We start from the raw sequence: 27,139 nt of genomic DNA on the forward strand, positions 1-27,139 counted from the left end.
GTTAACATTAATAGTATTAATTCTGCCCTAAGATGCCATCCTTCCCCTGAGTTTGAACTACAGCTTCCTGCACCCCATTATTGATAGGAGTTTTTGTCAGTTGCAGTTCAGAAACTGCTGCAGCCTTGTTTATAATTGTAGATTTTCAGCTGGGGCCTTTGGCAAGCCCACTTGCATATGTCAGTCTAATAGAGAGCTAAAATATCTTAAAACTGTTCCAAGTGTTGTTGAATTGCAGCTCCAGAGACCCATTTTTAGGCCTTTACCTCTGCTGACAGTAGAAGGTGACAATTGCCGACTTGCTCATCAGCTGTGATCTTTTCTTACATTTACTACACTGTTTACTGCTCTGCTGCAAAGTCCTTTGGCTGTCTTGGACAGTAATGCAAGTTTTAAATTTGCTTGTAATATATAACCTCAAGCAGGAGTTATTTTTCTATGCATGTTTTACATACAACATGCCATGTTGTTGGATTATGGTTTAATGTCACAGCAGGAGTGGGACTAAACTGCAAAGTACAGGGAAAAAATTGATTGGGTATAAGTCTGGGCAGGGAGCAAAAGCACAGATCGGAACTATGTATATTACCTCAGAGTATGATAACCCAGGCCTCCGGTCCACCAAAAGCAGAGGATTTGTGTACTGGATCAAGACAGGAATTTGTTTTGCTGTCACCAGCTGACTGGGTGCCAGGTGCTTTGTGCTATTTTAAAAGAGACAGTGGGATTAATTTACAGCTCTGCAGGAGGCACCTTTACATGATTGACAGCATTTCTACCCAATTTTTGCATACTGAAAAAAATTATAATTTTAAGCAACTTTCCATTATAAGTAAACACATCAGATGGTTTTAGAGTTATTTGTAAAAGTAATTGGTATTAAAAGCATTATTTGTCCCTTTCTATATTCTGCAATGCTTTTTCTTTTCAAAAAATTTGTGATAAGTGAGCTGTTTAACAAACCATTGAAGGAGCATGCAAAACATTGTGAGAATTGGAGTCTTTTGTGCTCTGACAATTCATGACTGATCTGTGCACATTGTTTTAAAAATGCTGCTGAGTTCTAGAGTGTAAGCTTTGTAAGACAGGAGCCACTTTGTCCCTTAGGCTGATGGCACACAGAGCAAGTTAGTCGCCTGCGATAGATCTCTGCTACCCTGAGTAACTAAGCAATCTGAAATGCCTTTCTACCGGCAACAATAGAAGGCGACTAACTTGCTTCATGGGCCATCAGCTTTAGCTGACCGCAACTGAATATGTATTGCACTCTTTGTTCTCCCTGTTTGAAGTTTTACTGCATTTTACAGATGCATAGTGCTGCATGTACAAGTAGTGCTAAATAAATAAAACACATACATACACAGAGGGAACACTGTTCCTTATCTGTGAAGTCTCTGGGTTAATCAATATGCAGTAGGCTAAAGAGCTTCAAATCAAGTCAGGAGCAGATGGCAAATATAAGCAACTGGAAATAAAAAATGAAAGTGTTATTATGTGAAAGCTTATTATTATCACAGCAGCTCAGTCTAACAAAAGATAAAGTAGCAGTACAGTCTAGAACTATCCTGTTTACAATGCTGTTTTATAACAGGGTGACTTTGTACCACTTGTCCTCCTAATGACTGCTGTTACATATAATAGGCTGATCATTTGTCATACTGCATGTTTGAGGTACATTCTTTAATAAAATGGTGATGTTATACATTATGGAACTCAAAAAGTAGGCTGGGGCCAATGAAAACTCCCTTAGAAGGACAACAGTTGACCCACAGTTCTCCAGTTAGACAGCCTGGATGGATACAGTGTTATTTGACTATGCATGACGAGCAGTCACTTGTGGGCCATAGATCAAAGGGAAGTCCACCTAAAGAGGACAAAGCTAAGTAGGCCTAAGTTGGCCAGGAGGGCAGAGCAGAGGAGGCGCACAACCCAGGGGTTTACCAGCTGTTAATGCGCCCCTATGCAAATGGTGTTAGTGTTTTATTGGACTGTGCAACTCAGTGGTGGATTACCATAGGGCCTATACGATCAGTCACTTGCAGCCCATAGTTCAAAGGAAGTCCAGCAAAACAGGACATGGTTAATTTGGCTCGGGGGTCACAGCAGAGGAGGGGCACCACCCAGGGCCATACCAGCAGTTGATGTGGTATGCAACTGATCTTTTTGTGTGTGTGTTTTTTTACAGTTTGACTTTTTATTTTCCCATTTTACAGCCTCAAATGTGAAATGTAATCTGGTAGTTTAGGGTCATAACTGGAAAGCAGCTTTAAGGACAAGGAAAGTCAAATGGAAAGTCAAATTCTCCTGGGTGTGCCAGTTTGTTAGTTATACCCCGAGGAATCTAATCATTAACTTGGGAGTTTGGGCTGGTTTGTTTTTTTTTTTACTGAAGAGCAGAGCTGGTCTGGTTAGCTACTTCATTTCATGTCAGCATTTCACCACCATGTTTCTTAAAACTATAGTGTGTATTAGCGTTGCACGACTGAAATATGTGTAAACCATGGATTTACAGCCCTCCCCACCCGAAATCAGCATCTCTTGAAGACCACAGACAGTTACTAAAAGTGATAAATCCTGCAGTATAGGATTCCTGCATATCAAGCCAGCTGAAACATTAGTGTGTGACACTTGCCATTCTTTGGGACATTCCAACCAGTTCAGCAAGCCTAATAGGTGAACATAGTTTTCAAGCAGCCAATCATGATTAAGCTTCCTAGGACATTGGTGTTATCTGAGTTGCATGACTGTTTACCAGTCCTGAATCTGCTTTTTCCTCTATTCAGAAAAGAACTGATGTGGTTAAAATGTGCTTACAGTCAGCAAATGTCAAGGATGCTGTGTTATAGAGTCATATCTCAAAGAATTCTGGTATAGTATGGAGAGGGTATAAGCTTACCTATTGCAATGGTGGGTTCAGGTGCACATACCCCAGACCTTCAGCCAGACATAAAGAGTAAACAAAGGATCAAGATGACTAAGAGCCCCTGGATGGCACTAAACACATAAGGATAAGGCTAATGTTCATAATTATATATATGAAGGCTGGAAAGACGAAAGGTACTCTGAGGCCGTGTGTATGGCAGCTTCATTCTTAAGCCTTTGAAAATGTCATTTGTTTATGTGTCTACTGTGCTTTGAGTGTAATAAGCAATTGTGAAAGGAATGTCATTTTTTTGCCTTGTGCCATAAAAGCCCCTTTTAACAGTTTGACAAGACACAGCAAGCTTATAGTTTGCATGTTAAAACTTGCCCACATTAAGTAGACCTCTTTCATGGGCAAATTATCTGAGAACCCAAGCCTTATTGGCTGTTTTTCAGGAGAGAATTTGGCATATTTTAAAACACAAATCCACCAAGAAAGGCACCAGGGCTGTCTTTATCAGCGGTGAAACCAAGAACAAAAGAGACTCTGCAGGGCTCCATTGATTATATAAGTTAGCAATGTTCAACCTGTCAATCAGATGGAGCTGGAACAACTGAAGGACATAGGATTGGTAAGTAATATAAAGTCATCTTGTCACGCTCTGGCCTTAAAGGTGGCCATACATGTACCAATTACGATCTTTCCTGCGACCATTGGTCACAGGAAGGATCATTTGTTCCCTCCATTGACATTCAGGGCTGAATTGTCAGATATGGAAACAGGCATTCTACCTCCACCTGACGATTCTTCCCTAAACGCAGATCTTGTCCTGCCTGATTGACGAGACGACAGATACTGAAGCTTTTGTGATACTGGTTGCAGGGTCGGACTGGGGGGTGCAGGGCCCACTGGGGCTCCAGCCCCAGGAGCCCTGCAGGTGCCCCCGCCGGCCGCTTCCCCTGACTCCCCCCACAGGGCCCCCCTGCAGGGTCCCCCACCCGACGTCCTCCCCTGAGCATGCATAAATTTAACGCGTCAGGGTAGGAACAGTCAGGCAGATGGAACGCTGGTAAGGGTCGGGTCTGGGCCACTGGGGCCCACTGGGATTTGTCCCGGTGGCCCAGTCCAACCCTGATTGGTTGTCTTGTCGATCCAACATACATGCACCGAATATCATATGAAACAAGATTTCGGACTATAATATCGGTGTGTGTATGGCCAGCTTCAATTTCCTGTAGCCGCAATCCATTCCCAAGGGCTATTATTTACTTTTTAAGGTGTCAGCCCACTATAGTTTTGTAGCACTGCCCTAATGGCTTCCCTGCCTGCTTGGCCCTTAATAAAATGAGCTCTGTTACAGTAAATAAGTTTACCAACACAGACCAATCGTTATTTGGGAAAGTATTTCTCTCAGTAAATCTTGCTTTACTTACAATGGCCCTTTTCAGACTGGCAGTGCATGAGTAAGAGTTGGAATGCTGCTAACCCGTGATAACTCTGTCAGTACAGTACAGTCCCTCTATCTGAAACACCGGCACAAGAACACAGCATGATAGCAACAAACATGCACGAACACTGCCTCTATTAATAGCCCTTGTACATTGTCTCCCAGGGGCCGCCTTTTGTTTCGCCGGGTTCCGCCGCTTTTACACAGTGGGTGCCTGACAACACAGAGTATGGCTGTTGGTGGCGCGATTGACGATATATTATCCCCTCAACAGGTAATTTACTAATAATGGCTTATCGGTGAAAGCTTTTCTGGGAAGCCTTCCTGCGATTGTATGATGGAGACTGTAGTTACAGCACGGAAAAATAATCACAGCTAATGTGTATCAATTAGGCATGGGCGAGTAAATGTTCCAAAGCATTACACACGCAGAACTGCACCAACCCACGGATGAGATACGCGCGTCCCCGTTGCCCGTACGAACGCCGGGGGTAGCGCGCTTTAACGATCGAGAACGCGCCCCCTTGTCTGTCATACACGCGTCGGGGCTGCAGCTGCTCTCTATTATACAGACAAGCAGCTCTCTCTTCCTTCCTTATCCGGTTATTATTTTTTAGGTTTTCTTTTTCCCTTAGCTGTAGTGATATCCTCTCCAACCCTTAAAAACCCTGAGTCATCATCATCTATTTAACCCTGAAATTCCCTCGTCTCCTCCATTCATCTGGGCAGTCTTCACTAACTCTAACCTTTAGAGATGGAAAGCCTTACTCATTCGATTCACATTCTTTTTATTTTCACGGCATAGCCCTATACCCGAATGGGATTTCCCGGATATTTGGTAGTAGAGATGCTTGCATTGTTGTATCCTGCTTAATTCTATTTACTGCTCTTTTCTTTTGCTCTAGGTTGGACTCTAAGCCGGTGGGTTGCCTGTGCCTTTCTTTCACCGTTGTCTTGAATTCTGAGTTTTTGTGTCACAACTTCCTATTCTGTTACTCTGAGAGGCTGTGGTAATATCACTATCTTCCTCTTTGTGTTATTTTTCACTAGGGCTTTTGGGTGTAAGTGGGCATCTTTGAGTGAAATCTAGATTCTTTAGTAAATTAAATGTTTTATATAGATCAGTCCTGACAGGATATTTACATTTCTCAGGCAAGTGCAAATGCACTTTGTCTTACATGGCTACAATTTCCTTTCTGAACTTTTTGTAGATATAGAATGCTGTTGTTTTTGTTTGGTTGTTTTTTTTTTTTTTAAAAAAACATTTCTTTCTATTTATTCTTCTAATATAATTTGCAGCATGTGAAGATATATTGCACTGGAATGGACAAGGATGTACAAAGTCATTTTTCTTAACAAGAAACCATCGTGGCACAAGTATTTTGTTTGTGTTCTCCAACCAAAAAAGTTAGTTATTCAGAGTAACTAAAAAAATACATGGGTCTATCTTACTGCATCTTCGTATAGCTGGATTAAATACACATATATTTTCTGGGATTTTACATAGAAGACAGGACGGCCGCTCAAAGCGAGGAGTTGCCACCAATGCCACCCAAAATGGCATCGGTACGGTTCACCGTTACACCCACCAAAATGGACGAAATGGGGGCAATCTCTGACACCAGCCCAGATCTCAGTTCATCCTCCCGTGTGCGGTTTAGCTCCAGAGAGAGTGTCAGAGATGCCAGCCGCAGTGAGGCTTACAGTGACACCTCACTGGCAACCACAGGAGTGGACCAAGCTAGTGAAAGGACCTCCAACCCTATGGACAGTGGAGAAGGTAATAAAGTGGGATAATGATGTAAGGAATTGTTTTATTAAAGGGTAAACTTAGCCTTAAGAATGAATATGATGTTTGTAATGATTTTACTTTTGTTTAGAAAACTGCCAACTAAAATGTGGTGCTTTGCAAGTGGGTACACAGTTTCTCATATGCTTCAGGATGTTTTGTTTTTGCCAAGCAGTGGGTCTCTTGAGGCTGTTGACACCTTTGACAGCCAAAAGCAGTCTGGGGAGTTGTCCGAAAGTTTCATGAAGGCCTTCATTTGCCCTTCCCTTTCAGTGTAGATAAAAGGTTATTGCTGTGTAACAGGACCGTCTGACTCCAAACCTTAGGCATTTACAGGATATTCTTATATTCATGTATGACTGCATGTGAGGTAATTAGTATTTCAATAATGGCCTTGTTAGAATTATGTGTAAAAACCCCAGACCAACTCACTGAGGCTGATGTTGCACTATCCTGATTTATGTAGTTGTAATGTTGAGTAGGCCTTTATTGGGTATACATTTTATAGGTCTGAGGAGGCTGATTAATAATCTGCCTGCCTCCTTGGGGAAACATGCATTTCTATACATAGACCTATATCATTGATTCCATTGTCCTCTTTTGTCTGTGAATGCTTCACTGAGACAAGAGAATGTGAATATAATGTGGACAAAGCTGAAATGTACAGGGATTTACAAAAATGTTAGTACTATGGCTTGGTTATCGGTTGACTGTTGGAGATAAAAAGGGCTCCTAAGCAAAAATATGTTGCTACTCATTATATGTGCTACTTCGCCCATTCATAACTTTTTGCTAAAACAGGCCTTCAGTGTTTGTTGAAAAGTGATGACCTGCATATAATCCCTAAAGGTGGCTGTGCAATGGCAAATTTAAGATGCCATTTCAGCCCCTTCAGACTGCACTTGTACTATCTTTTTCCGATGGCCTCCCCAACAGAAATCTGGCTAAAAATTGGCCAGATATATAGCTAGTACGGTTAAAACCCCATCAGATGAGGGACGCATTGGCGTGTTGATGTTCTCCTCTCCTGATGGGCATGTGTAGACCACTGTTATGATCTGATTTTTGGCCCGGGAGCCAAATGCTCTGATCAGACAGATTTGGCAAGATCAACCTATTGCATTTTGTGTACATAGTTTAGGAAACGCAGTTAAACAACTTTTCTGATTAATTAATCAGGAATTAATCCCTTTAATCAGCAATCTTGGGTGTCACTGTGTCCACTGATAGGATTTCCTATCAGACTAAAATGCAGTATTTTAGAATGAGATAAGCATTGAGAGAAGGCACTACATGCAAACTTTATGATCAAATATGTCTGGCTTAAATGGCATAGGAATTTGCAAACCTGACAGTACCCCTATCTCCTGTGCATAAAGTGGAAATACTACTATTGACCTTGTTCATTGTGGAATGTTGAACAAAGTAGAGAAAAATTACATTTTCTTAATATTTAAGTCATTTACAGTCTATTTGATGATTGTATGTGTGACTTCATTTCTTGGTAGTTGTTGAGACAGGCAAAGCTTTATTCCTTTCTGAATCAGCAGCTAATGAGTATTTTCTGCTGTCAGAACTCACAGTATGACATTGTCCAAAACTTGGTGATCCTCTACTTGAGAGACCCATGGTTTCCAATGTTGACAAAATTCAATCACAATATTGTGATGTAGATAAAAATACCTTGTGGTCACCTACTTTACATAGAAACTCAGTTATAGTTCTAGCCCAATAATTTGGAACCATGAGTCATGGAATTCTGGCACTATATGAGCTTGCACTTAATAATGGGGAGCAAGGATATTATATTTCTTCAGTGGAATCCTAAACCTATTGCACTCTGTACTGACGGATGGTGCTTAGCTGTCATTGCCCCCTGGGCATTCTGTTGTCAGCACTGCATGTTCTCTAGCTAAATAAGGGAATTAAAATAAGTAATTCTGAAACTCAACCCTTGCTGATCCAGGTGATGGTTTAACATTTGTACTGATTCTCGGTATGATCTTAGCTATATGCAAAAAAAAAAAAAAGATTTTAGAACACATTCAGTGTTCATCTGATTCTGCTGAAATCAGCAGGTAGCATTTACTGGTTTGCTATTTAAAAATACACCTCTAGTTGCTATGGGTTACTAGATGTGGGCAAACTTTAGACTTACATTATCCCATATTGGTCCCACTAAGGATTGGCAAGGTGCCTGTCAGTTTGAAATGCAGCCATGTGACAATTATGCTAAACTGTCCAAAGTCATGGACAAGCGGCAGCAGTAGCAGCGGCAGCTATTTTCAGATATTTAGCCTCTGGAAATGACCTCCAGACTTTGATTTCCTTTGCAAGGGAACATTACCCGAGTAGCTATTCAAAAAGGCAGCGGCAGGGCTATCACAGTAATGTAGTAGCCAGAGAAACAACAACAACAACTTGTCTGGAATCGCAGCAATTCTGTGCCTTTCTGACTGAAATAGGAAGTAAGGAGATACATTACATTAGAGAGAAACACAATGTTACATACAGTTTTACCTTTATCAACACTAGTAATCTGTTGCCATGCCAAGTATTTAAAGAACATGTTTGGGTATCCTGCAACCAGGTTATTAACTGTCTGACTGCTACAGACTCCTCCCTAGCATTTCAGTAAATGGCTCACCTGCCCAGTGAATAGAAATGTACATTTTTTTTAACTGGTAAGGGAACAACACACCCAGTTACAAAGCGAGAACATGTATTTTATTTGTTCCAGCACTCACAACCAAACATTTGTCTCCACAACAGACCATCAAAGCTGAGTGCAAGGCTTTCTGTTCTGTTTTTTTTGCACTATTATGCATATAAATATTTTGCTGTGCAAGTCCCATTAAGTTAAGAAATATTTCACAATGTAACTGCAATCTACTTTTTGAAGCAGGCAATTTAATATTTTGTGTTAAATACAGTCACTCACATGTTTAGGGGGCAGCTATTTGTCATTATAAGTGTCTGTGCAAATGCAACAGTTACATATTGCTTTGTCTGCTGAAGCCCTGCAAAGTGATTGCTTTCTTTTTCATTATGTACTGCATTAAAGTTGTAGATCTGTAAATCGTGTTACTCTTAAATGTATGTACTCTGCCTGTCCAAATGATTACTTTTTAGTTATTTGAAATCACATTTTATCTGGAGTGGTTTTGCTTGAGCTTTTTTTTTTGTAGCTGCACCTTTAAGATAATGTTCCTCCTCCTGGGATGGGAAATGGACATGTGATCGGGAAGCTATGACAGTCTGCCTTCCCGAAGCACAGGCAAGGGTGAGAGAGAGAGAGCAGAGATCATCGAAAGAGGAAACAAGTATTTAAAACCAGCAAATAGTAAAAAAAATTAACTTAGGGATTTAAAGGCAATACTGTTTAGTAAAAGTTTGATTAAAGAATAGGTTAGTAGTAAGTAAGGTGTGAACTAGAGAGGAAGTAGAGGAAGGGTTAAACAGGAAAGGCTAAAACTGTGAGCGGGAGTGAGATAAGGAGACCTGTGGGTAGTGTTAAACTAAGCTGAAAGGTTGAAAAGCCAGACATAAGGGAGGGGGAAAATACAGAGAAGGGAGGCAAAAATAGAAGCAAAAATTGAAGGATGTAAGGCAAAGTTTGATTATAGTAAAAAAAGGGCAGGTAAAAATAGCGTCATTAACACTGAATAGAAACAAAGAAATCTAACTGGAAGGAGGCAGAAGGAGCCATGCCACATTTTACAGTAACTAAAGTACCTGACCCTCACTGTGCTACCGAGGAGGCGACCTCCAGTCCTACGAGCTGGGCTGACAGTGAGGAGGATTCATGGGGAGCTGGTAAGTGTACACGATTTCCCTGTTCAGCTTCATACCTCCCATCTGCCTTCTACCTGATTAGTGCTGAGTACGTTTAGGAACACAAGCTGGTATGGATACAGTTTTAGTCTGAAGGACTGACCGCAGCAGACAGTAAACAGTGATTGGATTATCCCTTGGAATTACACTGAGTCGCTGGATGTGTTGTGTTGTTTTTAGCTCCCGAGGTTAATGTTTAGTGTTGTGAAGACTTCTGGAACATAAACCTACTGCTGGATAGGCTCTGTAGAGCAGAGATTTTTGGTGTGCCTTATGCTACAAAACTGTAGAGCCTTTGGTTAATTTTTGGTTTTCTTTTTACCCTTTAGATCGGAGCCAAACATCAGTAACAGAGGAGAACAGTAAGCTGCTAGGTACAGCTTATTAGGTTATGGAAATAACATATCTGCTGGTTTTGTGTTTTGATTTTTTTTTTAACCCTTGTGAACACAAACTTTTCTTTTCCAGACATTGACCGCCGGAAGAGTTCAGTGCTTTATCAAAATCACACCGATGATGAAGGGGACTCTTATGACAGAAATCTGGCCCTGTTTGAGGTAAGGGGCCCACTTTTCTATCTCTCTGCTGTTTCTGTGTTGTATAGTTTTACCCAAACTTCTCTTTTTCACACATGTACTGTTTTGCATTCTCTCACCTGCAGGAAGAAATGGATACTCGACCAAAAGTTTCATCCCTCCTTAACCGCTTGGCTAATTACACAAATCTGCCTCAGGGAGCAAAAGAACATGAAGAGGAAAGTGAGGGCAAGAAGAAGGCTGCTAAAGTGAGTGGGGTGGGCAGGATTTTTATTTATAAATAAGGGAAGGTTATTGTCCCAGCACTTCTCTATATTTTTTTATACTTCTTATCGCTGGAAGTGGCAGTTTTATATGTCAACAAGTAGGCATTGCAAAGAACATATTTCCTTTTTCACATGGAGCATTTGCTTTTTTTTGCTATCCATTGGGACAGAGGGGCAAACTAAACAACCACTCTGTTTGTCATTGCTTCTGTAGAGTAATGTCATAATAGCTGCAAAGTTTGCAGCTAGTTGAATCATCCATAGCAGTCGATCATATGGCTAGCTTTTACTGATAAATTGTTTTGTACAGTTTTTTTTTCTTCATTCTGTTAAGGTGCTGGCAAAGGTTATTGGAAAAGGTTGGCCACTGTTTCTTTGCTGCAAATTTTTACCCCCAAACTAGGGCCCCTTGAAGTTGCAGCTGTGAATATGGTTGTCTTTTTAAATCATAGTTGTTACTTTGTTGTACGGCAAATGTTTTTATAGTCAAACAACATATATATCAACATTGTGGTCTTCATTTTTAATTTTTGCAAAGTCATTGCTATAAAACCCCTCACTGTATATGGCCTTTTGTCATGTCTGCAAAACTTTTACGTCACATAATCTAGGGTTGTGTGTTCAGATATTTGTATTCTTGACCATTCTTGCTACACTATTTTGCTAGAGCTACAAAGAAATTGCTAGGACTTTTGCCAGTCTCAGATTACTTAGGCCAGTTTTTTTTCTTATCAGAACAATGGTTTGTATGGTGTTTTATTTACAGGGGTTAATCCCCTGAATGTATGTATGTATATCTTTATTTATAAAGTGCTACTTATGTACGCAGCGCTGTACAGTAGAATACATTAATACCAATGGGGTTATTAAGATAATAGATAAATACAAAGTATTACAATAAACACAAATAGATAAAAGATATAGTTGCAATAAGATAAGAGTCAAAGACACAAAAGGATGAAGGTCCCTGCCACGTAGAGCTTACAATCTATTTGGGAGGGTAACTTACAGACACAAGTAGGCAAATATAAGTGCTGTAGGTTACAGTGGGTGACAGTACAATATAAGTGCTGGTTTCCAGATCAGGTGCGGTGCGAGTGCTCCAAAAGGAAGTCTTTAAGTTTAGTTTTAAAAAGACTGAGGGAGAAATCTCTTTTAGTCTGTCTTCCAAGGGTTTTGGGATATGCAAGTCATTTATGAGAATGCATTTTTGAAACACGTTTTTCACGGTAAAAGACACAAAAACAAATATATGGTGGTTCTGTTTTTAACTTGTCTCACACAAAAATAAATATTCCTTTATTTGCTTATTGCTAATGTATAACGCAGAGTGGAGGAGATCAAGAGTCCTGATGGGGGCACTGTAGACAGGGCGGGATTGCTTAAAAAAATCATGGAAATGACTGTTCACAAGCCATCCCTTCTTGATAGTGAAAGCTATAGGGAACATGTTTTCCAGCCATGTGAATGGGAAGTGGCTTTTCTTGGGCAAGAGTGGTAAATCGAGACATGATGCACTGTAGCACTGTGTGTCTTCAACCTAAGAGCAGTGGCACACGGGGAGATTAGTCGCCCTCGATAAATCTTCGCTATTGTGGGCGACTAATCTCCCGACATGCCATCCCACTAGCAAGAATGTAAATCACATCAGGGGGATGGCATACGCGACAGTTCAGTTTTCTGAAGTTGCCCGAAGTTTCCTTGCGAGGCATATACCATCCCACTGGCGATTTACATTCTTATTGATAATTGTCTCTGCATGTGTTTTAGCAGAGGCAATTATCGGTGTTGTCTATGGCAGGGTATTTTCTCGTGTTTAGTAGCTGTGACAAGTAACTACTACTATGTAGCTCCATGTGTCTTCACCCTTAGGGCTCTGGCACACGAGGGAGATTAGTCGCCCGTGACAAATCTCCCTTGTTGCGGGCGACTAATCTCCCCGATATGACATCCCACCGGCGAAAATGTAAAGAAAATCACGGCACCGCGTATGCCATCCCACCGGCGATTTACATTTTCGCCGGTGGGATGTCATATTGGGGAGATTAGTCGCCCGCAACAAGGGAGATTTGTCACGGGCGACTAATCTCCCTCGTGTGCCAGAGCCCTTAAAGAAAACTGCTACCTATTTTCTCTGTGGTAGCTACCAGATCTGGAACAGATTAAACCTAAGATGTCTATGATCTGCCTATTTATATCTAAACACTCTCATTTATTTTGCATAAACTGAATAGAGGCCTAAATGAAGGAAAAAAAAAAAAAAAAGATAAATATGTAAAACATATGGAGCTATGCAAAATTTGCATAGGTAAAATGCCTGTAGTACAAAGCTTCCCAACAAAATCTTGGTATGAAACAAACATGCACTTAATGACCCACTTAAAATGATCTTTTCTCTGGCCATCCATGTCAGCATTCACTTATAGGTGAAATAACCCATGAGTGAATGCTGCCATGGATAGCCAGGAAAAGGAAATTACAGTAAGTTGGTATTGAATTTTCCCTTATTTGCAGCATTACTTTATATTTGTAAAAACATTAAAGATGGGAGAGAGCCCAATCTTTACATGGCATGTACAATAGTTATCATACAATCTTACACTTGATAAAGACTATTACCCAAAATGTACAAACTATGCTTTGGGCTCGTCCTGCACTTATGAATTGTTTTCAGTACAGAGAATAACAAAATATATATTTTTTAAAGTTAGGTTGCTAGTTAGGGTTAGTACATGCCCTTCTAAATTGTTTCGAAATTCCTTTCTACTGGCAACAAAGGCGAATGCCTGTAGGAGGAAATTTTGTGTGACTTTGGAAAACCGAAGTAATGCGTAGGCCTTTCCATTGTAGATTCCATTTGTTGCTGGTGGAAAGACACTTCAGAGAGATTAATTGCACACAGTAGCAAAGATCGTTGGTGATCGCTGGTGACGAAATCACTCTGTGGGACGTCAGCCTCAGAGATTAGTCCCCTGCGATAAATCTCTGCTACCGTGAGCAACTAATCTCTCCGAAGTGCCTTTCCACCAGTTGCCTGCAGGACACAACTTTGCACGACTTTAGAAAGCTGAATGGATGACTAAATCGCTCTGTGGGACATTAGCCTTAGCAACAAAAAGGGCATTTTTTAAATGATATCATAATTACTTGATTGATTACTGCATCTCTTTTATAATCTCTGTAAAGCACTTGGAAATATGTCAACTCTATATAAATTAAAGATAATAATCATTAACCAGAGCCTGAATCATTGCATAATTGGAGGAGGACCAACATTTGCAGAAAGTACAAAAATACAACTCAAGAAGTTAAAACACAACATTAGCAGATCCGTCCAAAGGCAAAACAGAAATATTGCAAACTATTTGTTTCTTGGCAGAGGTACTAAACCTATCTGTACTTCAGCCACTCTGCCTATAATATGTGCTGACAGTCTGTGACACATCAAGTGGTGCTTGTGTGTCCTTGTTTTTAGTATTAAATTAGGCTGTGCTAAGTGGAACATATTAGACTAAACAAGTATGATATTGTTGTATGACTTTTTTTAGTTACCCATATGCATGCCATTATATTGTAATAGGGGTCATTTACTTACCACACTGCATTGTTAGGGTTTGCAACATGTGCTCCGCACCGCTTCTTTCCTTCTGTTCCAACAAGCATTGGAGATGCTGCTACCTCAGATCCAGGAGGTAGCTCCAGAGTTTCTATAGTGGCCTGTGTCAGTATGTGCAGGGCAGAAACCCCAAAAGAAGCACACATAGCTCCAGAGCCTCCCATCAGAAACTTTGGGGCCCAGTATAAGTCATTTATCTGGGGCCCCCATGAACACAAGCACACAATACCAAAATTTTGGCCACACCCCTATGTGCAATATAAATAGTGGTACTGGGGGCTGGAATTTTTCTGGCCTACGTGATGGAGGGCCGATAATGGAAGCCAGTTTTGACCACTACCTATTTTAAACCACACCCATTTTATCACAAGAGCTTTTAAGACCATACCCACATTAATGGTAGTAGCACACCAAAAAAACAAATGGTTGTTGCTCACTGTAAGGATAGTGTATGACCCATCATTCATATGTGAAAAATGTTCATTATCAACAAAAAAGCACTGGCACTCAAAGCTGCAAAAATGGGACAAGCCCTTTAAAAATCTTTATTGCGGAGGTGCCTCCGCAATAAAGATTTTTAAAGGGCTTGTCCCATTTTTGCAGCTTTGAGTGCCAGTGCTTTTTTGTTGCTATTGGAATTTGGGAGGGTGCCGATCCCTCCGAGCAGTGTGCACCGAGCGCTAATTTTTCTTGGAGTGCTAAGGGTGTGCGGGTAGGATCTCCTGTTCTTTCCTAAAAATGTTCATTATGTCATATTAAGAAATATCCTTAAATCCATATGCATCCTCCTCTCCTAAAGATAGCACAGCAATCCCCATCACATAATTAAACATTGTAGGTACCCCCTAAAAACTATTCCAAATGCTAACAAACTGTCACAACAAACCCCCACCAGGTTCACCTCTCACAGGCAGAATAGGGCAGGCAGAGTATGGCACACACAGGCAACATAGGACAGGCAGAGTATGGCACACACAGGCTGCATAATGCAGGCAGAGTAGGGCATACAAAAAACATAGGGCAGGCACACACCGGAAGGGTAGAGCAGAGCAGGCAGAGTATGGCACACACAGGCAGAGGCAGCATAGGGCAGGTAAAGTCTGGTACACACAGGCAGTGTAGGGCAGGCAGAGTGTGGAACACACACAGCAAATTTGTCGTTAACAATTAAATTTATCCATTGTCCAATTGTTTGCAGGTCCAGGTAGCTACCCACAGTTTTCCTAGCTTCAATAGCTTTAAATTGGGGTTAGTGGAGTTTTTATATACGTTATGTAAGTTTTTGTAAGTAATGTAAGTTTTTGCACAAGTCATGTAAATTGCATATGTGCAGGGGCCCAGTGATGTTGATCAGAAATCCCTGGGCCCCTCACAACAAAATTTTCTGGACCCCCCCTCCCCAATGGCCCCTCCCATAAGTACAAAGGACACACAGAAAAAGTATCAGGGCCCTCCTAACACAGTGCCCCCCTAACGCTATGCTGGACATGGCCCCCCCATACACAGTGCCCTTAATTGCCCCCATACACAGTGCCCCCCGAAGACAGTCTTTTTTGGCTTCTGTGGCGGCAGCGGCTCTGACTACTTTGGGCTCCTCCACAAGATTCCCCCCGAACAACGCCATTTCACTTGTGTCTCCAGGGGAAACGAGACAGGCCATTTTATAAAGTTGCACCCCGTGCGTACTGATGTCACACGTACTCATATAATTCAGTAAAATAGCTTCCAATATAAACAGCTGATATTACTCTATAATAAGCAGATCATATAAACACTATGAATAATGAATGTGCTAATAAGGCAGTCAGTTCATTGGGGGCAGTGGAATTTACCTTTAATAATTCATTGGTGGTTTGCCACTGCTTGCTTCTGATAAGCTTCTCTGCCTTGTCTTTTGCTTGATGCAGAAATTCTGTAAATTGCACATTTTTATGTAACTTACAAAATTTGCATAACTTTCACGTTATGGCAGACCCCCTTACGGAAGAAGATTTCACGGTGTCGTAATTCTATAAATGTCTCGTATCTATACTCCTATGTTCCTTCATTAGGGATATATGATTCTTGCCCACAATGAGTAAGTTACTCTTGGACTTGAATAAATGCTTACTCAAATCGAGCCTGGCCCCGAAGTTCCCCCTGGGCCTGACTTGAACCATTCAGATTCACAAAGGATATTAACCAGACAGCTTTATTAGGGGTATACATTAATACAGAGTATTACAATACAGAGTATTAAATAATAGCTCATACGTCCTGAGAGCTCGTGAGGATGCGAGGGAACAAATTCAAGTACAAAATGTTGCCATTTAACCATTTCTTCCTACATGGGGCTGATCCCATGGCAGCCAATCATTAGCCTTGTTTTAGCATAACTGTGTCTCTCTGTCCATCTTTAGGAAAGTCTTAAGTCTCTCACTGTCTCAGCACAATAGCCCAGAAAGGTATCTCTCTGGTAAGAGATACATCAACACAGTATCCTAAATGGTATTTGTGCAGTTGGTGTTTCTGAGACTATTTGTGACATTCTTAAGGTGGCCATACACGCACCGATATTATCGTACGAAACCTCGTTTCGTACGATAATCGGTGCGTGTATGGCATGTCGGCGAGTCGACAGATATCGCAGGAAGCTGCTGATATCGGACGACTCGCCGATCGGACCAGTTTGAAAATTTTGATCGGGCGCCATAGAAGGCGCCTGACCAAAATTCTCCCTTCAGAGATGAATCGGCAGAAGGAGGTAGAAATCCTATTGTTTCTACCTCCTTACCTGCCGATTCAGCCCTGAATGGTGTGTGGCGGATCTTACGATGTTTCGTGCGACCGATGGTCGTACGAAACATCGTCAGATCGCCACGTGTATGGCCACCTTTAACCTTGCACTAGGGATACTTGTGACAGGAGACAACAGATGCATTCTTTGTTCTGTGTAAACATTCTAAGGCCCAAGTAAACAGAATGACCTCTGGTCTTCATGTGTAAAATCATCCTACAATTGCAGTTGTTCTGTGCCTGTGTCCTGTTCTAAATCTTAGTCCTTTGATAATAACTAATATAAATGTGTTTATAGCATAAACCTAAAACACCAATATTTACACATGGGGCCTGGCACATATATACCCCCTCTCCCACCGATGGCCTTGCATAGATCTTAAGCCAACTGGTAGAAATTACATCAACGTGACTTTTCAGCTTAATTGCCTCCAATTTGTGTCGGAACTGCATCAGTTTTATGCATTGGACACAACTACATCAGGTGCAAAAATACTGGAAATCTGTGGGGAAAAAGCTGCATTGTGGGTAATAAAACCATGGCAATTGTGTTGGAAAATTGTATTTTGCACACTGTGGGTCCAGAAATAAATGGCCTCTAATATGTATTGTCCAAATATTTTCCAAATTTCCTTTAGTTCCTAGTCTGTAAGCTAAAGTGAACTCCACCAGATCAGTGTTGCATCCTGTAATGTCTTTAAGCTCCTATTGGTCTTACAGCTCTGCGCAAGCTGTCTGAAGCTTCTGTAACATTACTAGAGGCAATTCTGATCCAGGTCAGTGGATCTGAGATTGTTCTGTCTGATTAGATTATAGAATTGGAGAAGGGTCAGTACTGTAGTTTGAATGAGGTTTTTTTTTCTCTCTATACCATCAGCATAATATATCTCTCTCTTTCTCCATTTTATTTTTTCTCTCTATCTCTCACATTGTACTATTACTTTATTGTGACAATGTATTTTACTCTTCTTCCAGACCCCCCGAATGGGCACGATAATGGGGGTTTACCTCCCTTGTCTTCAGAACATTTTTGGGGTCATTTTATTCCTTCGACTCCCGTGGGTGGTGGGCACAGCAGGAGTCTTGCATGCCTTCTGCATTGTATTCGCCTGCTGCTGCTGTGTAAGTATTAAGATGGTACTATTGAGAGTTTTCATGACTGGAAGATTTTATTGCTAATTATTTTTTTTCTCTTCAACCCCTAGACCATGCTGACGGCTATTTCTATGAGCGCCATTGCAACAAATGGGGTGGTGCCAGGTAAGAGAAGATTGCTGCATTTAATATTTTATATCTGACTTTTTCTGTGTGTATATTTTTTTAATCCTATTCCCACTTGATAATTTGCTGCTTTTGATGATATATATATATATATATATATATATATATATATATATAAAAAGGTTCTCACAACAGCACCTCACTCCAAAATGCTAATAAATAACGGCCCATCTGCACGGAATACAAAATACAAAATAAAACACAGCCAGCACCAAGGGTCTTATAGTTCAAAACAATCTCAAGTGTATTTCATGTATAACCAACGTTTCGGTCCCTTTTGGGACCTTTTGATGATATATATCTGTCCTCTGTAGGAAAGTCATCGTATGTCATCATTTAGGACATTTGCCTTCATTTGTAACACGTACGATCTCATATTGTGCCTCAAGTTTTGCTTCCCACAGTTTCTTATTTCATTAATCTCGGTCTAAGTTTTCCTTAAGGGTGATGTCACACGGGGGGGATTTTATCAGCTAGTGATAAATCACATTCCCATGGGCGATAAAGGACCTGACACTACCTGCCCCTTCAATTCCATTTGAATCACTGCAAGTAAAACATATGCAGTGATCCTGGGTAATCGCTAATAAATGCCTACTGCATTTGTGCCGATTAACAGAGATCACCAAATATGTGTTTTACATGCACAATTAAAAGGGAAATGAAGGGAAAGGTATTGTCAGGCACTCTACTGTCAGCGGGAGAGGAGATTTCTCATCGGGTGATAAAGAGCCCAATCTGACATTGCTACGTGGACTACCATACCTGCTTTTCTAATGAGTAAAACACCTCTGTAGTAAGCTTAGAAGCCAAAGAGGGAAAGACTGCATATAAAAAAAAAAACAATAAGACTCCAGGAGAGATATTTCAGCATTGCCCCATCATGTTTTGCAATTGACCATATGGCATTTTCACTGCTTATTGGAGAATACACCATTGCACTCTACTTTTAGCCCAAAACACTCAATGGTTTCAATACATTTATTTGTGAATAAAACTAAAATAATTGCTGAATCCAGAATTCTGTTCTGGATTCAGCCTTTTCACCAGGTTTCGATTCGGCTGTATCCAAGTGCCTGGCTGAACCAAATATGAATCTTTCAAATCATGGTACTTTTGGTCACGTGAACCATTCCGTAGCCTAAAGGTTGAAGGGACTGATATCGACAGCTACAAGGGGCCCGTGCCTTTATCTGGCCTGAAATCGGACAGATATCGACTGATATCTGGCCTGAAATTGGACAGATATCAATCAGGCAGGTTAAAAAATTCAGTCGGATCGAACCGACTGCGCCTATTCCAGTCATTATAATTCGAAGTATATGGAGAAGATCCGCTTGCATTTGCAAATTGTAAAGGATCCAGGGTTCTCCTCCAAGTCTGTTAATCAGCTGCCTTCTGCTAACTGGTTTTAGAAGTCAGAACCCAGGAATGCAGTGCATTTAATATAAATGACATTTAAAAATGATTTGAAAACCACTGAATATATTTACTGAATACTGGAAAATAGCTTAGATTTTCATTTTCTTCCATTATGCAAAAAATACTGTTTTTGGGTGGATGCCTCTTTAAAGAATGCTGTTTTAAAGTACAGACTTCCCCATGTGTACTTTTTCTTTTATTATAATGAACAGTATATAGTAAATGGCACAACTGTTTTTTTTTCCTCTTAATTACCCCTTTATCAAATAGGCACACATTTAATCAGATGGATTAAAGGTATGGGATCCCTTACCCAGAAGCTTTAAATTATGGGAAGGCAATCTCCCACAGAGTCCATTTTAAACAAAAAAAAATACTTTTTTTAATAAGTAGTGCATTATTCCATACTGGTGGCAATACAATCCTATACTTGTATAGATATTTTTTATCTCACATGTAGCTATGCTCATTGTGTTTCATAACGAGTTTTCATGTTTATGCAGCTTTTCGCTCACATTATGTCTCTTTTTTATGTGGTCTGGAACATTTTCTTGTGTTTCACATATTGAGGCTTTTAAAGAATATGTATTACACAAATCTCCCTTTTTTCATATGCACTCATAAATAAACTAAATCTGTGATATCAGGACATGAATACAGCATTTATTGAGTTGTTATGCTGGTGGCACTGTTAGAAAGGAAGGGAGTAGACTGACACATTAATAGCAGGAAATGCATCATCTATGCAAGAATAAGATGATATAAAGAAAACGATAAGCTTCTGAGGCCTTGCTAAAAAAAAAAACACCCTGTCCTTCTGCTCTAGACATTATCAACTATGTATTTCACTCAGCATGTTTTTTAGCTGAATGCATTTTCTTTAGTTGAGTGCTTTGTCTTGCTGTTTAGAACATATTGTCCCATTTGCACATATTTGCTTTTTCACTCTTTGTCTGCAATAGTATGTGCCATAATTTTACCATTCATGTTCCACAACACTCACAGGTAGTGTATAACTTGTTTGTTGTCTTTGGCTACTATCTGCTCTTTCACACATTTTTTTCTCACTGACGCAGTCTCACAGTGGCACAGAAATTTTCATAACACCTTAAATCCCAGTTCTGCTACTGCATCTTAAATGCCCTCTTACACAATCTCTTGTTCCTTTTTTCATGTTTACTCATCTACATTTTGTTTTTCATGTTTGTTTCTCCATAACTGCTCTCTTTTTCCTACACCCATACTTTTTACTCTTGACTAGAATTCTATGTTCTCTCATCTCAGTCTTTCCTTTCTGTTATGCTTACTTTTAAATGTTTTTGTCCTTTTCGCTATAATTAATTGTTTCCCTCAAAGTTTAATAATCATTGTGCATACCTGTGTTTTTCTTTTAGCTGGTGGTGCCTATTTCATGATTTCTCGAGCCCTTGGTCCAGAGTTTGGAGGTGCTGTAGGCCTGTGCTTCTACCTTGGAACAACCTTTGCAACAGCTATGTACATCCTGGGGGCTATTGAGATATTCCTGGTGAGATATCATGCATTAGTTTGGGCAGTCTTATGCTTTATGGAAATTTTGTGTGATTGATGCAAATAACCACAAGATACTTGACAACAATTTTTTTGCGGAATTAGTGGGAACATTGGTTACAAGCAATTGCCTTATAATGCAGGGCTATCCAACTAGAGGCCTGTCTGCTGGGTAGGGCCAACCACGAGGTTTCTTTGTCACCCAGGCTGCTCAGGTTCTACACCGACTTTCTTGGATCATATCATAATTTGTAATATAGCTCTGTAAACTTGTAGTATAGTGAATAACTGTTCCTTTGTATGGAAAGAATTAGAGATTACTGATGCAGAGTAGGAGTTCTCAAAGCACAGAGGTGTGCAATTTCCCCAACTCCCAGGCATGAGCTGTGTATTGAGCAGTTCTCTTTGTGTCAGTGGGAAACAGTTCCCCACCCCATTCGCTTGTCCTTTCTGAGCTGATTAATAGTATTCCTACTGATTTCTATCCCTTAATAAAAGGTGGCCTCTGAGATTCACAAAAGGGCAGTGTTTTCTGTCTCTGTGGGGACCCAATAGTATTACAATGATTATCTGTTGGACTGATTGAACAAGAGACGCTACAAGAAGCAAAATCTCTGTTGTTGTGGTGCTTCTAGACATGGATGAGCTATCGCATTACTGAACTAGTTCAGTAATGTTAAACAAGCTAAGAAATCCACAGCTTATTGAAGTTTTATTTAAATTTATGATGTTACTAACAGTTTCTCTTGAGATTTTCAGGTATGACATTTTACTCTTTTAGTAATATTGTATTGCTATTATGCAAGACTCATCAACACCATTACTTTGTAATTGCATTGCAATTTTTTGTATATTATTATACTTCACCCTACTCTTATGCTTTACAGAGATTGTCACTCACATCAGTGAGTATGTTTTCTGTCACATTCATACATTGGGTCTTTTCCATCAGAAATCCAGAAAGCCTCTATTTAATGTGATGGAGGAAGCTGGGGTGTCAGAATGAAAGCCATACAGACATGCAGAAAACAAGAAATGTTTGCAAATAATACACAGATTATCTTGAGACACCAGTACTGCAAGGCAGCATTGCTAATCACTGAGCTACTCTGTAATGTAAATAAGCTTTTCAGAAAAATGGTGTTTATCGTGCTGTGTCTTTCAAGACAAATGCTATAAGTACAACTACAATCCCAGCAGATCAGAATTAGAGGCAGTCACATAAGTACCATAAAGCAAAAACAACTTTTTTCAGAAGTAAATAAAATGTATTTTTTTTTTTTGATTCTGCATCTTCATAAATCCCAGTAGGCTGATTGACAAATGTAAACAGTTCCACAGCCTATTGTGTCTTTGCCCCACCACATTTTGAAGCCATGACAAATAGCACCAGGTGTCATAGCCCTAAAAAGTATAATTTGTGAAACAGCATTGCTGGTTATCAGAGGTTAGGTCTTATGTAATTTATAATATAAATATATTAGGAGTCACTGAGGATTTCTATGACCATATAAAGATGTAAGACTTCTACTATCACCTTATTTCAAGTTGGGCGAACACTATTTTTATACTACACAAAGTTTTAATGTATTAATTGACACCACTAAGTACTGATCATAACTGATGATGTTACTAAGCACAGTTTATCAGTACATATTTTACAGGTTATTCATTGTGTATTCTGCAAAGATTAGCACTTCCCAAATGTAACCATCTTTGAATGCTGCTGGATTTGTCCATGTTTTATATTCAGATCAATAATTAATTTTTTTGTCATTTGTTTAGGTGTACATTTCCCCCCAAGCAGTCATATTCCATGGAGAGGGGGTGGCAGAGGAATCAGCAGCAATGTTGAATAATATGCGTGTATATGGAACTGGATTCCTGATTATTATGTCTATTATTGTGTTTGTTGGAGTGCGATATGTAAACAAGTTGGCCTCTGTATTCCTGACCTGTGTCATCATGTCTATTCTGGCAATTTATGCTGGGGCACTAAAATCTGCATTTTCTCCCCCGGACTTTCCGTGAGTACAGAATAATTTTAATACAAACTTCTGGCCAAGGGAACATGGTTATCAGATGAAGTACTTATAGCATGTATAGATGGGGCTAGGTATAAAATTGTTATTGAATGCTGAAACTGTGGGGAAAAATTGCTGTTCTCTTTATGTTTGTTTCCAGTGTTAAACTACTTTTAGTGGCTATTAAGTAGGAGGGTTAGACTGAACATAACATCTAAAAATACATGCTACAGTGTCAGACAACAGACAATTCCCATGGGGCAGAAACAGGGAACCTATAATAAATTCACCAGTGGTTGTGTACCAAGCTGAAATTTAAAAAAAAAAATGGTATTGGCAAACTGTATGAGACTGTATGGTATTGGCAAACAGAGGTCAGCACACCCATGTCTTCCTACAGCTGCTTCCAATTTATTTAAAAAGCAAATCTACTACCTATAGCAGTTGCTGAAGAGAATTGCCAAGTGATTCCTGCCTGTAGCCTGCTACATTTGCTGGAAGCTGTGTTTAACATGCAACACAAAACAAAAGATTAATATATTTATATATGTTTGGAAATCGGCCAAATCATGAGTAGATAATTTACTATGATATGTAACTGCATCGTACCAAGTCGTCATTACACAAACCACTTATGACACAACAGGACGGAAGTCTCTGTCCTTAAGTGCTTGTAGTCTGTGCCACTTGATATATCTCTCCAATCTTACAGGATTTGCTTGCTTGGAAACCGGACTCTGTCCAAGCATCATTTTACCGAATGTGCCAAGATAGTGGAGAGCGACAACATGACCATTGTCACAGATCTGTGGAATCTATTCTGCCACCCATCGGATCAGCTGAATGGAACTTGTGATGAATATTTTGCCCATAATAATGTCACCTTAGTCCAGGGAATCCCAGGCTTAAAGAGCGGGATCATCTCTGGTATTATACCAACCTTACGCTATTTTTTTTTAATTATTTCCCCCCATTCTCTTTTTTATTTACTTTTATTTGTTTCAGAAAACCTGTGGAGCAATTACCTTCAAAAGGGAGACATAATAGAAAAGGCTTCATTGCCATCAACTGAGTATTTGGCTGTGCAGTCTCAAGAGTATGTTTTAGCTGACATTACGACTTCTTTTACCCTGTTGGTTGGAATATTTTTCCCATCTGTAACAGGTAACTTTTGTCATCTTACATCTGTGCTGCTCAAGCAATATACTGTATATTGTATAACACTGTTGTAGAAAAATTGTCCTCTAAAACCTACAAAATTCAGAATACAATAAATGGAAAGTTAAGTTAACTCATTGTAGTAATTTTGTGACATTTTGTTGTTTAATCATGCTATTGTATTTAGTGCTATCAAATGCTTTCCTACAGGAATTATGGCTGGATCAAATCGCTCTGGAGACCTCAAGGATGCCCAGAAATCGATTCCAATTGGAACTATTCTTGCAATTCTTACAACCTCCTTAGTCTGTATCCTGCTTGCTTTGTGTTATTAACTTATTCTTAACCAGAGATAAAACATCTCAGCTATCAATTATAGATACATTTTTTAATATATATTGCAGCTCTGCTCATTCATATATACATATAGTAGTTTTACTACTTGTTTAGAGGAAAATGGATGATAAAAAATATGCAAGGGGGGCTCATTTAGAAACACTGGGCAAATTTGCACCTGGGCAGTAACCCATTGGCAAACGATCTGTGATGAGATTTTTCCAACCAGCTGCAGGTAAAACAATGACAGCAAGCTTCTAATTCATTGCCATGGTTTACTGTCTAGGTGCAGATTTGCCCAGCGTTACAAATGACCCCCATGATTTTTTTAATGTGGTGGTGGTGATGGTTAAAGTGCCCCTTTTCTTGGTTGTGGTGGTGCTCTCTTTTGTAATTGTATTTTTTTCTGCATGTGATATACAATAGTACTGACACTGAAACTACAGGTAAAAAATCCTCATATTTCATGTACTTGTGGAGTGTAGGTTGTTATTTCAGGTGAAAGATGATTGATATCATTCCTTGACATTCACTATTAGACCTCAGTAATGTCATCCTGTTTGGAGCTTCTATAGATGGAGTTGTGCTCAGAGACAAGTGAGTAAAGGGACTCAAATACTGTGCACATTACATATTAGTACTTTAAAATAAACCTGGTATGTCATTGCCTACAGGTTTTATTACAAAACGGAGTTGGCGCTCAACGAATTAAACCACCCAGTGTAAATATAATAATCAGTTTATTTGAAGTTTTTAATTCATTAAATTAAAAATAATCACACAGAGTTACACATAATTAGTCTTACATATTAAAAAGCGAAGAATAAAAATTACCTATACATGAACTAATAATCATGAATTAAATATAATACCAGAGTAAGAAAAGATTTATCACTTAATAGAGAAATGGAAATGGCATTGTATAATTTCATAAAACAGTGGGAATTAAAAATTGAAGTTACCAAAAAGAATCAGTACATGAAACAAATTATCAGAGATAAAGCAAAATATGTGTATAAACAGAAAAAGCGGATAAATTAAATAACTCTATAGCAGATTGTTGCATTATACACAGGAGGGAGAGGATTATTGCCGGCCGGGACAGAGGGTAATATATCTAACACTACAAGTGTGGGGGGATCTATTTATTATTTGGGGATAATTTGGTTCTAGATTTTATGCATTGCCGGCCTGTGAACCGGTTTTAACCCTTGGTGCTTTTTGTAATTTTACACGCCTTATATTAGGTTGGTTAACCGAGCGTTCTCCTATCTAATCCCATTTAGTAGTCGATTGCACTAAGGGTGTTTGCCTGAGAGACATCTCCCTATAGGAGCCAGTTTGCCCTAATTAATTGCAGAAATAGGCAATTAGTTATTAGTGAAGCCTCAATTAATGAACTTCACATCTATTTATTGGGTATATGTGCAATAATCCTCTCCCTCCTGTGTATAATGCAACAATCTGCTATAGAGTTATTTAATTTATCCGCTTTTTCTGTTTATACACATATTTTGCTTTATCTCTGATAATTTGTTTCATGTACTGATTCTTTTTGGTAACTTCAATTTTTAATTCCCACTGTTTTATGAAATTATACAATGCCATTTCCATTTCTCTATTAAGTGATAAATCTTTTCTTACTCTGGTATTATATTTAATTCATGATTATTAGTTCATGTATAGGTAATTTTTATTCTTCGCTTTTTAATATGTAAGACTAATTATGTGTAACTCTGTGTGATTATTTTTAATTTAATGAATTAAAAACTTCAAATAAACTGATTATTATATTTACACTGGGTGGTTTAATTCGTTGAGCGCCAACTCCGTTTTGTAATAATTTTATAGTTTATATTTGGGATTAGTCCGGAGGTAGGCAGCTATTCACTTTTGTTTAGGTCACATTTATGGTCATTATTGTTGGGTATTTATGTGTTTTTTTGTTAATTGCACGTTATTTTATACTTAGAAGTTAAAATTAATTAAGCGCAGATAAAGGTTGATTTCATTGCCTACAGGTTTGGGGATGCAGTGAAAGGAACTCTTGTTGTTGGTGCGCTTTCATGGCCATCTCCTTGGGTCATTGTGATTGGATCTTTTTTCTCTACTTGTGGAGCTGGACTTCAAAGTTTGACTGGAGCACCTCGCCTGCTCCAAGCCATTGCTAAGGATGGAATCATTCCATTTCTGAGGGTGAGTGTGGTAAAGAAAATGTACTAGAAATTGATATACGCAAAGTAAGTGCCTAATTTCAGTATCTCA

At 39.5% G+C, this 27,139-nt stretch overlaps 1 protein-coding gene across 14 annotated transcripts in view; it reads left to right on the plus strand.

Annotated features, from left to right (window-relative positions):
* Window positions 1-3,374: 3,374 nt before the first annotated feature.
* slc12a6 (solute carrier family 12 member 6) overlaps window positions 3,375-27,139 on the plus strand; it is a 32,685-nt gene continuing 8,920 nt past the window's right edge. Inside the window, exons 1-16 of one of the 14 annotated variants that reach the window (XM_012965504.3) lie at window positions 3,375-3,494; window positions 4,476-4,584; window positions 5,216-5,320; window positions 5,610-6,090; window positions 10,263-10,307; window positions 10,402-10,490; window positions 10,595-10,717; window positions 18,102-18,248; window positions 18,332-18,386; window positions 21,224-21,354; window positions 23,142-23,383; window positions 24,093-24,307; window positions 24,386-24,544; window positions 24,749-24,847; window positions 25,414-25,471; window positions 26,896-27,070. In XM_012965504.3, coding sequence (XP_012820958.1) covers window positions 5,856-6,090; window positions 10,263-10,307; window positions 10,402-10,490; window positions 10,595-10,717; window positions 18,102-18,248; window positions 18,332-18,386; window positions 21,224-21,354; window positions 23,142-23,383; window positions 24,093-24,307; window positions 24,386-24,544; window positions 24,749-24,847; window positions 25,414-25,471; window positions 26,896-27,070 — 1,773 coding nt within the window. In that variant the 5' untranslated portion in view covers window positions 3,375-3,494; window positions 4,476-4,584; window positions 5,216-5,320; window positions 5,610-5,855. The other 13 variants (XM_012965500.3, XM_012965517.3, NM_001079108.1 and 10 more) reach the window with 13 other exon arrangements.

The sequence above is a fragment of the Xenopus tropicalis genome, chromosome 1, assembly GCF_000004195.4.
Source record: "Xenopus tropicalis strain Nigerian chromosome 1, UCB_Xtro_10.0, whole genome shotgun sequence".
Taxonomy (NCBI): domain Eukaryota; kingdom Metazoa; phylum Chordata; class Amphibia; order Anura; family Pipidae; genus Xenopus; species Xenopus tropicalis.